Source organism: Pecten maximus, chromosome 4 (assembly GCF_902652985.1).
Source record: "Pecten maximus chromosome 4, xPecMax1.1, whole genome shotgun sequence".
Classification (NCBI taxonomy): Eukaryota; Metazoa; Mollusca; class Bivalvia; order Pectinida; family Pectinidae; genus Pecten; species Pecten maximus.
Window position 1 is genome coordinate 25,910,596 of NC_047018.1, and position 12,241 is coordinate 25,922,836.

Here is a 12,241-nt window from a genome sequence, read left to right on the forward strand (position 1 = left end):
TAGAGACATGCACGCTCGATACTTCATAACTCAATTCAGTTTAATATATTGTCTGTAGACCTTACGGCCCATGTGTACATATGTAATAATGAAGTATCCTAAGAGCTTCTTTAACTCATACTCCACTTTTGTCTTATTAACGACTGTATTTTTTGTTAATTTCGAAAGCCATGTTATATATAAATCCGTAATTAAACACTTATTTCCAACATAATGTCACAGATTTGTAAGACTCGTTGATGTGCACGTCACTTCCACAGTTCACTGGTCAAGTGTCGACAACTCTGACGTACTCGCTCAGTGTCACCTCCTCACGGGCTGTTTAGGTGTGGCTGTTTAGGTGTGGAGGCGTTACAATGAGGTAAAACTGAGAAACAGAAGTCTATACATCTAAAATAAACAACCTAGTGGGTAATCAAAGAATATGCAAGTACATATAGTTGTTCTTCCTTTTATGTATAAATGTTATGATAAAATATATAAACGAGAATCAACTTGTAAATATTTCATGTACCGCTAACTGAAAATTGAACGTCTCTTTACTGGGGCTTCCATTAATGAATATCGTCTGCCGAGTTCCGAATGAGTATTGTCCTTCAATTTCACTTAAGATAAATCGTTGGCGTATTAACTGGTCTTTAATTAACCAATACTAATGTTTATGTTGATCGAATATACTTAAAAACTTAGAATCGAATCGCTACACTTTTTCACATCAACCGCTTACCTCGATATATACGTAACTATACCTACCACTAAACTGTAAGCGTGCTAAATTTCAATATACAATTCATAAATGTTCCATTTCTAGATAGTAGAATCGTTGCTTCCCCAACCTACGGTGTCTACATGTCCTGATTCGACAATCTATTACTTGTTCTCTGTAGCCACAAACGCAGGCTTTCCTGAGAGACAGCCTGGATTTCTATGCCGTGTGTCGTCGACAAAGAAAAAAAAGCTCACCCTTCCTGAACACCTCGTCTTATTTTCCTTTTATTATATATATTTATCTCCTTACTCGTAGTTTGTCAACGTTTAATAGATTTTTAGTTGAAATTTGATTTTTTTTAATCTAAATTAATTTCATTGTTGTTGGAAAAAAGAGGCCTTTAATCAATATCTTAAAAAATCATTTATTGATATTAATAATTAATTTATATTGAAAAACAAAAACAAAGATATAAAAGAAACAAAAAACAACAAAACAAATGCAAAAAACATTTATTACCATTTCTTGATAATGATTATTCATTTGTTGATTAAAAAATGAACATATTTATTGAAATAAAAAAAAGAATAATTTATTAATGTCAATAAATAAATTATTTACATTATCATATATGAAAATGGTTTATTAATATTAATAAATATCTATTTTTTCCACAACGGCTTACCGTAACCACCTTTATAGTCTGTGAATGTGTGCAATGTGTGATAGGCCTAGTATGTTAGTGTATTTTTCAGATTCAGTAGTCTGTTAAACTATTATAATCCATTGTGCAAGTTGATGTAATAGTCTACAGAATGCAGACTCATGTTTTAGCCTAGATTTCAGACAATGAGATAAGTTGTATAATAAAAACCATTTCCAAATTAAGTAGTGTATTTAACTCCCTAAGAATCCAAGTTAATACTATCTACGCTGCATGCTAATCGTTAGTTGTCAGTTTCGAGTGAGTTACGATATACTGTATACTACGGGGATTTTGATTGGCTAATCAAACAAGAGTCGAGGTACCCCGAGTTGTTCTCGGGTATTTACGTCAATATTTTCCCGGCGTCTATAGTTACAATGGCGGCTTGACGACACCTTGTTATTATTTACCGTAGCGATAGACGGTAGGTAATCAATGAAACGAATCGTTCAGTGATTAGCGAAGAAGAACAACGGTAGACCCAGGGGAAATTTAAAGGTAGCCATTGTACACGCAAACGGGAGGTGAGGCGGTAACATCAGCCACCAGAGAGACAGCAGGTACGCGGCTGGATCCGGAATCTGGACTGGGATATTTAGTGATATCATTTTAAACACAACATGGGCTGTAAACAGGGAAAACAAGTTCAGGTACAGCCCGTGGGAGCTGCTGAAGTGAGACATGACAATATCAACATTAGGAAAACTAAAAGTGAAGTTTCAGAATATGACATTGATGAAAACACAGGGTCTAAAGTGTCTAAAAAGAAAAACAAAAGGACAAAATCTTCAAAAAGTAACAGGAGCAAGGACTCATTAGGTTCATGTCTCAGTTTGGATGACCGAAATTCCATACCAGATTCGGAGAGAGGCAATTCGGCCACCTCGAAATTCTCAAAAAATAGTGCTGATTCTGGGTTTGGAGCAGAGTACGCCCATGTCATCACTGAGGAGTCGGATATGAGCCGAGTCAAGGATGTAGAAAGTAGTTTCGTCCCTAATGATGGACTGGGTAAGTGTAGGAATTACAATATCTTGCCCCCCCCCCCTTCCTTTTCCTTCCACCACCTCCCATCCACCCTCACATCCACTATCCAGCAAATACAATTAAAGTTATAAATTTTCATCCCTAAGCAAAGGTCGAATAAAAAATAATATAATCAGTTCATAATCTTACGAAAGTGTTCACACGCTACAGTAGATAAAACGGTAGACTAGTCAAAAAAAAAATAACATTAAATATTTTAATGCAAGAGTCGATACAAATCATCTTAAAATATTTAGGACTTGTGTAAATGTATAGACATATGAGGGGGTTTAAAACACAGGAATTCCTTCATGCTAATTATTTTTTTCCAAATTTTAATTACGTCCGAAGTCGTTAAAGACATATGAAATAATGACATACACTGTAAGCTTAGTCGTTATCCCCCACCTCAATCTGTCTAGTGCTTACCCCGACCCGTTTTAAGCCTCCCTACACATGAAACCATACCCTAGTTCGTTAATATTTGTACACTTTATATATGATACCATATCATAGCTCTATACGAAAATATATAGGCTACGTGTGCGTAGCTTTGCGTGAAAATCGTGTTCGGTTCATTTAATATTGATCTGTATTATTGTTGTATTGTACGTTAAAATTAATGTATATTGTGTTACGTAGGCCGACGTTTATTGTAATACAGACAATACCTGGCAAACCTCTCTTATACGGGTCAGACGTTCCTATGTTCTAACAATGTCCCATAACAGTACGACGATAAAACCGGGCTGATCAACACTTAAATATGACACTTCAAATTAAATTATTCAATGTGTGAAATTTTAAAATATGAATTCTTTTTAAATCTTAAAGTATAACTTGAAATGGATAAGAGATAGTTTGTAATGTCTCAAAGTGTTGTATGCATGCCACAACATGACAGTAGGCACACACAACTGACGTCCAGTGTATAGCTAGCTAGCATTACTGAAAATTAATGTGAACTACGCTATCACTGTGAAATATACAGACAGAAAACTGATTGTAATTAAATAAATACTATTGTGACGACGATGAATGTATTAGAATTACTTCAAACTGACGTTAGAAATTAAACTTAAATTCGCGCTAAAAACTGGGTTGAACTATTAAAACTCTTAATTAATATCTAATACTAAGTAAAATAATGCAATTTTTAAAATTCAATTATATTTAGAAAGTTTGACAACATATGGGGTATTAGTATACAAACAAAACAAAAGAATCCCACTCTTACTTGTTCCATCATACACACTACAAAATCATTCTTGATAGCAGCAACTTACAAAACAATAGAATATAATGTAGTTCACGTTACAATTAACACAACAAATACGGTCTGTTAAAATGTAAACAAATGTGATACCTAATTATACAAGTGATACAATTGATGACGTAGTATTTGTGTGGACCTTGTCAGATAATGAGAGTGACATGTCCAAGTTACTATATTAGTTGATCATGTGCATTTAAAACATTCGTTCTAATTTTCAATGTATTACATTTAGATCTATATTTTGCCATATTATCTATATGAATCATTTTACTTTATCAATCAGTCATGATCGATCGATAGTAGATCAATCAATCAATCAATCAATCGTTTATCCATCGATATCTGATGTTTGAGTTTTGGATAAGGCAGCCAAAATCTGAAATGTATGGGATTTGAATAAAATAGGTTTAAATATATATAAAAAATCTAGAGAACATTCTAATGTAAGTTTTGGTGTCCATTACCTTCAGCCACCAAACTTTTCAATTACTTATCTGTATATACACAGACCTGGGAATCACCGGAGTCGCCTGTCCGACCCGCCTCAGCGCCAAGGACAAGGATCGTATGGAGGAATCAATGGTGTTACAGTCCCTCCGGGAGGAGGGACTTATCGCCCGTCCCCACGCCAAGTCCTCGGGCGGCACCAGCTTCGAAATCGTGGCGGCAGATAACTCGCTCCTCGGCGATAGAGTCGGTGTGCCACGTCCACCACCCAGGCTAGCCAAGTTGGAAAAACGACGAAAGAAGAAGAAACAGTTAACGGAGGAAGAAATTAGAGAAAAGCTGGAGAAAGCTGAAAGAAGAAAAAAGGTAAGTTTCAAAAACGTATGGATGGCAGGCTAACACTTATTGCCAAAGAAATATATTGTAATCGGACTATTGTATCGTAATGTATTACGACCCATCGACAATTTAAGTCATTTAGGGCCAATTGTATTCAGATACTTGTACCTTAGATAACACGAGAGATTTGTCCGTGCTGACATACATTGTATGTATCGCTGTTTTATCCAATACTTTGTTTAATGCTATCCTCAATTCTAAAACTTACATATCTATAAAATAATTTATTTTAATGTTATTTCTGACTCGGCTCTAAAGAAGTAATACGACATTAGTTTGTTTTTTGGTTATATATCTCTTGTTATATATGTTTTATCAGTTTTGTTTTAATTTGATGTTGGATATTTAAAAGCAGTTTTTGTATCTAAATAGTTCAGTCGTCTTATTATTATGTCATCTTACCAGTTAGAGTATATATATATGTGTTTCTGTACTGATTGTCTGTCGTGTTATTTCCATCGACAGCGTAAGGAACAGGAACGTCTAGAGAAAATTCAGAAGCTGGAAAAGAGCAAGGACAGTGTCACTCACGCGCTTGAGAAGTTCATGGTGAGTCAAGAACAGAAAGATAAAGAGGTTCACCAGAAAATAGACATTGTGGCCGACAAACGGGAGAAGAGGCTTCAAGAAATAAAAGAAAAAATATCCAAGCGCGAAGCACATGCCGCCATGGTTAGAAAACGAAAGGAACAGGCGGTGCTACAGGGCAACACCAACCCAATGACCAGCGAGTTTCCAGAGGATGAGGGACCTCAATGATGGACACTTTCTAGTGAACTGCTTACTTATAAAACGTGAACAAAATGGACAGGGAACTTGTCAGTCATGATCAGTTACAAGCGTTACTGCACAGGGAACTTACTTCCTCATTAGGGATCAACTGCCCAGACTCCAATGATAGGATCAATGTTCCCGTATCCGCCAATGGCTGTCAAGAGTGTTACGTGTATTATCATCTACACTTCACTGTAATAGGAATAATTCGGTGGTAAAGTTTGGTATTATAACTAAGTATACGCCAAGATTTAACTGTGTACTAAATGATATTCACAGAAAGGAGGAATCTGATTGGATATCAATACCTGAAAATACGTTGCTCATTTCCGGTTCCGGTTGTGTCAGACTCAAAGGGAAAACGCTCATTAAGTGCTCAATGTGGCTTTAGAAACCATATAGTTCTTCACCCTTCACAATGATTCCAGGACTTATCCTTTTGGTACCATATGTAATTTTTTACTTCAAAAAATGGTGTCGACAACAACTTTTTTGTGCGTTCGGTTGTTGTTAACTGCAGAGAATTTGGGAACGCATTGACCGATTATCTTGGAGATAGACTTTTTTTGGAGACATTGTAATGCAAGACTTTTTTTTATTTTTGGAGACAATGTGATGCACATATGGCTAGAACTTATTATTAGTGTTGACTGCATAGTGCCAGTGATGCACCCAGTAAGTTGGCTCAGCCCCTGACAGATTTTTTATCAAACAAATTACAAATCTGATTTCCCTACAGTTTACGCGTTCTCAGTTCAGAAGTCAATGTCCTTTTAATTTTTGAAACCCTGAGCCAAGAAGTGTGCTTCTTAATTCACTCCCTCCCCACATTACTTGGTGTGTCAACAGTAACCATTTCTCTTCCAAAAGGAATTGGAAATAATGGTTTATGACCTGTAGAGCAGGTAGTTGTTGTGGAAAATATCGATCAAGGAAGCATTGATTTTTGTGAGATGTATAAATAATGACCGTGGTCTACCTCAGCCAGGCATACACGGACCACGTTAAGACCTAGCGTTCTGGGCATTCACTGTGATACTGTTAAAGTTTACAAAGTTTATTTGGAGCCTGTTGTATATGAACATCAGTTGAGTAAAGATACTTTCAAATCAGCGGTTTCCGTGATTCATATTGTCCTGTACAGGCTAGAACACAAAGGAGTATGAAATTTATTATATTTTTCTTATTTTTTTAAACTTAACTGTAATGTAGCAGCAGTAATAGAACTGGAGCTTGTCTCAGCATAATATATCTTAATTAATTTGAGAGCTTATAAGTAGTTCTGTTTCGTGTTGAAGTCTTTATAACATTCACCTCTAACGCATGTCTTCATCATTTTTATCTTCCGCTCTACTACAGCATATATTTATTCGTTAAATCATTTTTAGTGTTTATAATATGATTGCAGATTAATTCCGCGTTTATTTTCCTTAAGTATATCTTACATTGTGGTTCTATCTTTTTCGTGATGGATTTGGAAGTTTGATTATTGTCTGAAACGAGACTCATAAGAACACGTAACCCACGTTATCCAGAGCTAATCAGGACAACTAATTAATGACGTCGAAACCCGTCACATACTGATCATACTCTCTCATTATGCGATTGTTGGATTTTCTCGAAATAGTGATTTTTGATGTATTTCTGTACGAATTGTTGTATTATTTATTCATTACTTTACATGAAATACAATGGTTTATGGGTATATTGTCACCCTCTTAGGTAATAACTTGATGTAAGTAAAGGGTCTCTCGTGCCATGGGGTACTTTTCTATCGGTCTACCTCCATTCAGGTAATATACATTGGAATGAGGTACTTTCACGATCTTCTGAAATAAGGTCAATTTCTTTATGTTAAGTAGTAAAGGTACAAAAATAAACGAAGAGATCATTTTCCCAACGGATACTAAATCTTTCCTGTACTGGGTATTATAGAAGTAGGCCATACCTGTATATATACAGGGAAGGGTATTATACCTGTAAACCATTGTAATGTTCTTGTGTAAGGTAATCCCCCTTAAAACAGTATTACGGTATGGTCCATAATGGACTCCATTGTTCGTTGATCTACACATATTTCGTTAAACCCAAATGAAATAAAAAATCAAATTGATTTGGTTTCAGTCTTCTTATTTGTATATTGTGTTCTGGATTAGAGACCTAAGCCAGGGTAATCCAATACCTGGTAAAGGACACAGATTTACCTGTGTTACCTGTACAATTTGTCATGTAAGTAGAATTAGTGAATTGTTTTACCTGTTCAAATATAAACCATATTAAACCAGGTTTCTGGTTCATCAATCCTTTGACTGTAATCACTAAATGAGTATTTAAATCAAGTGATTTTTAATTGGAAGTTCAAAGTTGCTGGGATTGTATAATGTAAAAGCACCTGTGCTATGTCCCTCGGTAAACCCGTCCGTGTTGTGTCAATTTTAAAAAAAGAGGATTAAGTTTTCTTCCTAACGGGTTCACAATACAGGTAACGGATTCAGGAGTTTAACATTCCAGAAACGTCCAACTCAAAGAATATCAAGTCGGGGCATGATGGCGTGTTCGTGGATATCGACCACCACCTGTAGATCGATAACCTATAAGTAGGTTACCTACTTCAAGAAAAGTACGCGATGATAAAAACCTTTACAACCCTAAACTCTATAAGTTCAGTTGACAGAAGGGTGAATTACATCAATAGTATGTCTCTGATCCAATACCAATGTTAAATGTCAATACGAGAGCCTAACATTTACTTTTTGATTCAGTAAAATTTTAATATCAATATCACCATAATTGATCAGTCTATGATAATTGCTAACCCATTACAAAGAACTTAAAACTGTCCCCATTCCCTTTACAATTAAAACTAAATTTCGCCGGGCAAGAGATACAAGGTGACGGATTGACTTACATAATTGGATCAAATGTTCCGCGCCTTAGATTTTCGTTAAAACTCCTACACACGACCCAACGGTAAATTATAAAGCTGTTTTATATAAGTGCTTATATGCAGTAACTCCAGGCCACCTTACCCTGAATAAGACATTCACAGTGACATACGCTCGGCTGATTTCCATTACAATACACTAATAGCTTCACGAGTACTTTGTACACTTTTAACGGCAGATTTTTCCATTTAAATTTACTGTGTACTTTAATTTAAAAGCCGCATTTATCAATCGCCGGTAAGTTTTGTTCGCCCAAAGATATTTTTAAAACCTGTAATATGATTAGAATCATGAGTAATACCTAGCCACTTTGATCTGTTTGAGACTTAGTGTTTATTGAAGCTCAACAAAAATAACATTGTCAATGAATCTGGTTATTCTAGATTCAAGATCTTTATTTCACTCTGACACACTACAAGAGGTCAAACAATACATAACTTCATCAAGTATATTACTCGTGGTATATATTGGCGGGTTTGGTGGGCGCGGCACATATTTACTTTTAGGGTAAAACTGTATTTCTATTTACTAACTTTATTCCACACCTCTAGTGCAAGTTATACATTACCATCACAACTTTCGATATGAATGTTGTGAGTAGGGTGCTAGGGAAAGAGGGGTATACATCTAAAGGCGATCTCTGATTCGTAAATCAGATTGCTACATCAGCATATCCCCTAGAGAGTACGACATCCACACATCTCTAGAGAGTACTACTCCCACACATCCCTAGAGGGAACAACCAACCAATTGAAAAAAAATAATTTTTTAAAGTCGAGCCAGGGATAAAATGTCTGGCAGCCACTGATTGGCCAGTATGTTATGAAGTGAGAAAATTGATATGTAGCCTGATAGGTAACTATCAATAAGAAAGGTTGATATAAATTTCGTAAGTCCGATTGATTTTTTCCCAAATGTTCAGGTAATAATAACAAACAGGTAAACATTTAAGATTTTTGGGAATTTTTACTGCGAAATTCACCTATTTTCAAAATGGCTACCCTGGAGAAAATTTGAGCTCAAGGACCCAACTTTTTTTTTGATTAGGTGTTATATCAGACCCTAAACTTTTGTTATAAAGCATAATTGTCATATTGAATTCAAGAATTTGAATGAAATACTCCAAAACGTTAACACTAAAGTCTATGGGAAAACAATTGGTTGGTTGGTCCCTATAGAGTACTACACCACACATCTCTAGATAGTACGAAATCCACACATCTCTATAGAGTACTAAATCCACACACCTCTATAGAGTACTAAATCCACACATCTCTATAGAGTACTAAATCCACACATCTCTATAGAGTACTAAATCCACACATCTCTATAGAGTACTAAATCCACACATCCCTATAGAGTACTACACCACACATCTCTAGATAGTACTAAATCCACACATCCCTATAGAGTACTACACCACACATCTCTAGATAGTACTAAATCCACACATCTCTAGATAGTACTAAATCCACACATCCCTATAGAGTACTACACCACACATCTCTAGAGAGTACTAAATCCACACATCCCTATAGAGTACTAAATCCACACATCTCTATAGAGTACTAAATCCACACATCTCTATAGAGTACTAAATCCACACATCTCTATAGAGTACTAAATCCACACATCTCTAGAGAGTACTAAATCCACACATCCCTATAGAGTACTACACCACACATCTCTAGAGAGTACTAAATCCACACATCCCTATAGAGTACTAAATCCACACATCTCTATAGAGTACTACATCCACACATCTCTATAGAGTACTAAATCCACACATCTATAGAGAGTACTAAATCCACACATCTCTATAGAGTACTAAATCCACACATCTCTATAGAGTACTAAATCCACACATCTCTATAGAGTACTAAATCCACACATCTCTATAGAGTACTAAATCCACACATCCCTATAGAGTACTAAATCCACACATCTCTATAGAGTACTAATCCACACATCTCTAGAGTACTAAATCCACACATCTCTATAGAGTACTAAATCCACACATCTCTATAGAGTACTAAATCCACACATCTCTGTAGAGTACTAAATCCACACATCTCTACAGAGTACTAAATCCACACATCTCTATAGAGTACTAAATCCACACATCTATAGAGAGTACTAAATCCACACATCTCTATAGAGTACTAAATCCACACATGTATAGAGAGTTATTCGTCCACATGTACGTCTATAGCGAGTAATATACATCAATCCTTCTGTCTTATGTCTACAATATATGTTGCCTACTATACCGATTTCTTTTGTATATTTGCTTCATATGCCTTTTTACTCTTTATTTTTGGAGGCAATGCAATGAATGATAATGATAAAGAACATTGCATCCAGACATCTTTTTAGAGCAAATCATGTCGTTTTTTTCGTTACACCAATCATCGAGAATGAAGGAGAGTGGTTGTGTGTGTGTTAATTGACGATCTGTCTAGAGCTGTTAAAACATAACCTTACAAACACTTTCATTGAATCTTTGTTATCTGAGTATGTCTATATATAACACACTATAAAATTTCATAGATACCAGTGTCAACACATAAGTGTCCATTTATTGTCTTTAGTGACATAAGTGGATGGTATATCTGATAGTATAAGTGTAATCTGCTGTCGTTATCAGTGGCCGTCGATAAAACCAATAAGATGGATAGAGTTTAACACTATGTAGTTGCTGATATTCTATTTCTTTTCTTTGCCGCGATAAAACTACCAATACGTCAAGCGATCAAAAGAAATAATGAAAAAGAGAAAGAAGAAGAAAAAGCAAGAATCTAACGAAAATACAAAAAGCAGTGAAGGAAATATCGCCAAAACGATGCAAAATTAGACCTTTCTATTGTGTTCTGTGGCGTCCTTCTTACTTCGGTTTGGTTTCCTTTCGCTCTTTCGCTATGGTCTATTTTGCTTTAGCAAGTTATTGTTGCTCGACATTCTTTGCGGGCAACGAAACTATAATACGGAGTGTCGTTTTCAGCCACCATGGCGTCGTGTATTTCCTAAAAGTTCATTGGGGGAAAACTTAAGTGAAAAAGTTTCAAGAAGGGACGTCTGAAATTAAACTTGGAAATGTGACGCACTTGATCTGTTTTGTCCTTTATTCTTTGCCTCACAAACGAAACCCCAATCACAGGAATTCGGCGTCCAGTATCTCTCCGGACTCGTCGACGACTTCTTCATATCTTTCCCACCTTATGGCTAACATTTTGATCTTTCATACAAACGCAATGATAAATTGAACATTTGAACCAACAGCGCAATTATTTTACACACTGGACTGCTGTTGTTTACTTTTGTGCTCAATGAATGTTCTTTTTATCTCCTTGAAACAAATTTGAGGAAATGTTAATATATATTCTTACTTCCTAACTTCATAAATAAAAAGGCTTTTTTCTTCATTTGGGAATGTCAGTAAAGAAATTGTTTTCTTAGACATTTTTCATCAAAAAGTCGTGTTTTTGAAGATCTTCACAGCATTATAGTTATATCTCGGGTACAACTACGTTGTACATTTTATCTCCACATACATGTTCGGGTCAATCAGTGAGCGCCACTGTTTGGCCTATGTCGTTGTTTAACTATCAATAAACAGTTAAGGTGTGCAGTGTGTTTTTACCTGTATACGCCATTGTGTGACCGAGTGTTCACCTGAGGTTAACACCACACTTATAGGTACCACTGTACACATCACCATGGCTCCGACCTCCGTGTACCTACCTAAATATAGAATGATATTGATTACATGTAGGTATAGCTGTAGACTAGAGCACCACCCCGCAATACAAACAATTATATTTACTTTTCTAAAACTTACTTAATGGAACTTTGATACTTTCTAATCATTTATTTTTATAAACATTGTCCAGTCTATATTTTAAACAAAGTATGAATGAACTGAATCAGTGAACTTGATAACGGTACACTATTATATAAAT

General features: G+C 35.6%; 1 protein-coding gene across 2 annotated transcripts; it reads left to right on the plus strand.

The window, feature by feature from the left end:
• The first annotated feature begins 1,792 nt into the window (after positions 1-1,792).
• Positions 1,793-7,450, plus strand: LOC117325623 (glutamic acid-rich protein-like). Of its 2 annotated transcripts, XR_004532351.1 has the most exons (4): positions 1,793-2,426; positions 4,226-4,530; positions 5,029-5,390; positions 5,438-7,450. XR_004532351.1 is itself a non-coding variant. In XM_033881974.1 (3 exons), exons 1-3 carry the CDS (start codon positions 2,036-2,038, stop codon positions 5,320-5,322), a joined length of 990 nt encoding a protein of 329 aa, XP_033737865.1. In that variant the 5' UTR covers positions 1,793-2,035; the 3' UTR covers positions 5,323-7,450. The 2 variants fall into 2 exon arrangements, 1 of the variants encoding a protein (XP_033737865.1); XM_033881974.1 differs by having other exon boundaries at positions 5,029-7,450.
• The last annotated feature ends 4,791 nt before the right edge of the window (positions 7,451-12,241 follow it).

What these genes read in the sequence shown, in the direction of transcription:
- LOC117325623 (XM_033881974.1), top strand. Translation starts at nt 2,036, where the DNA reads ATGGGCTGTAAACAGGGAAAACAAGTTCAGGTACAGCCCGTGGGAGCT. An exon ending in CGTCCCTAATGATGGACTGG is followed by an intron (nt 2,427 to 4,225) that starts GTAAGTGTAGGA and finishes GTATATACACAG; the next exon opens with ACCTGGGAATCACCGGAGTC. An exon ending in AAGCTGAAAGAAGAAAAAAG is followed by an intron (nt 4,531 to 5,028) that starts GTAAGTTTCAAA and finishes TTCCATCGACAG; the next exon opens with CGTAAGGAACAGGAACGTCT.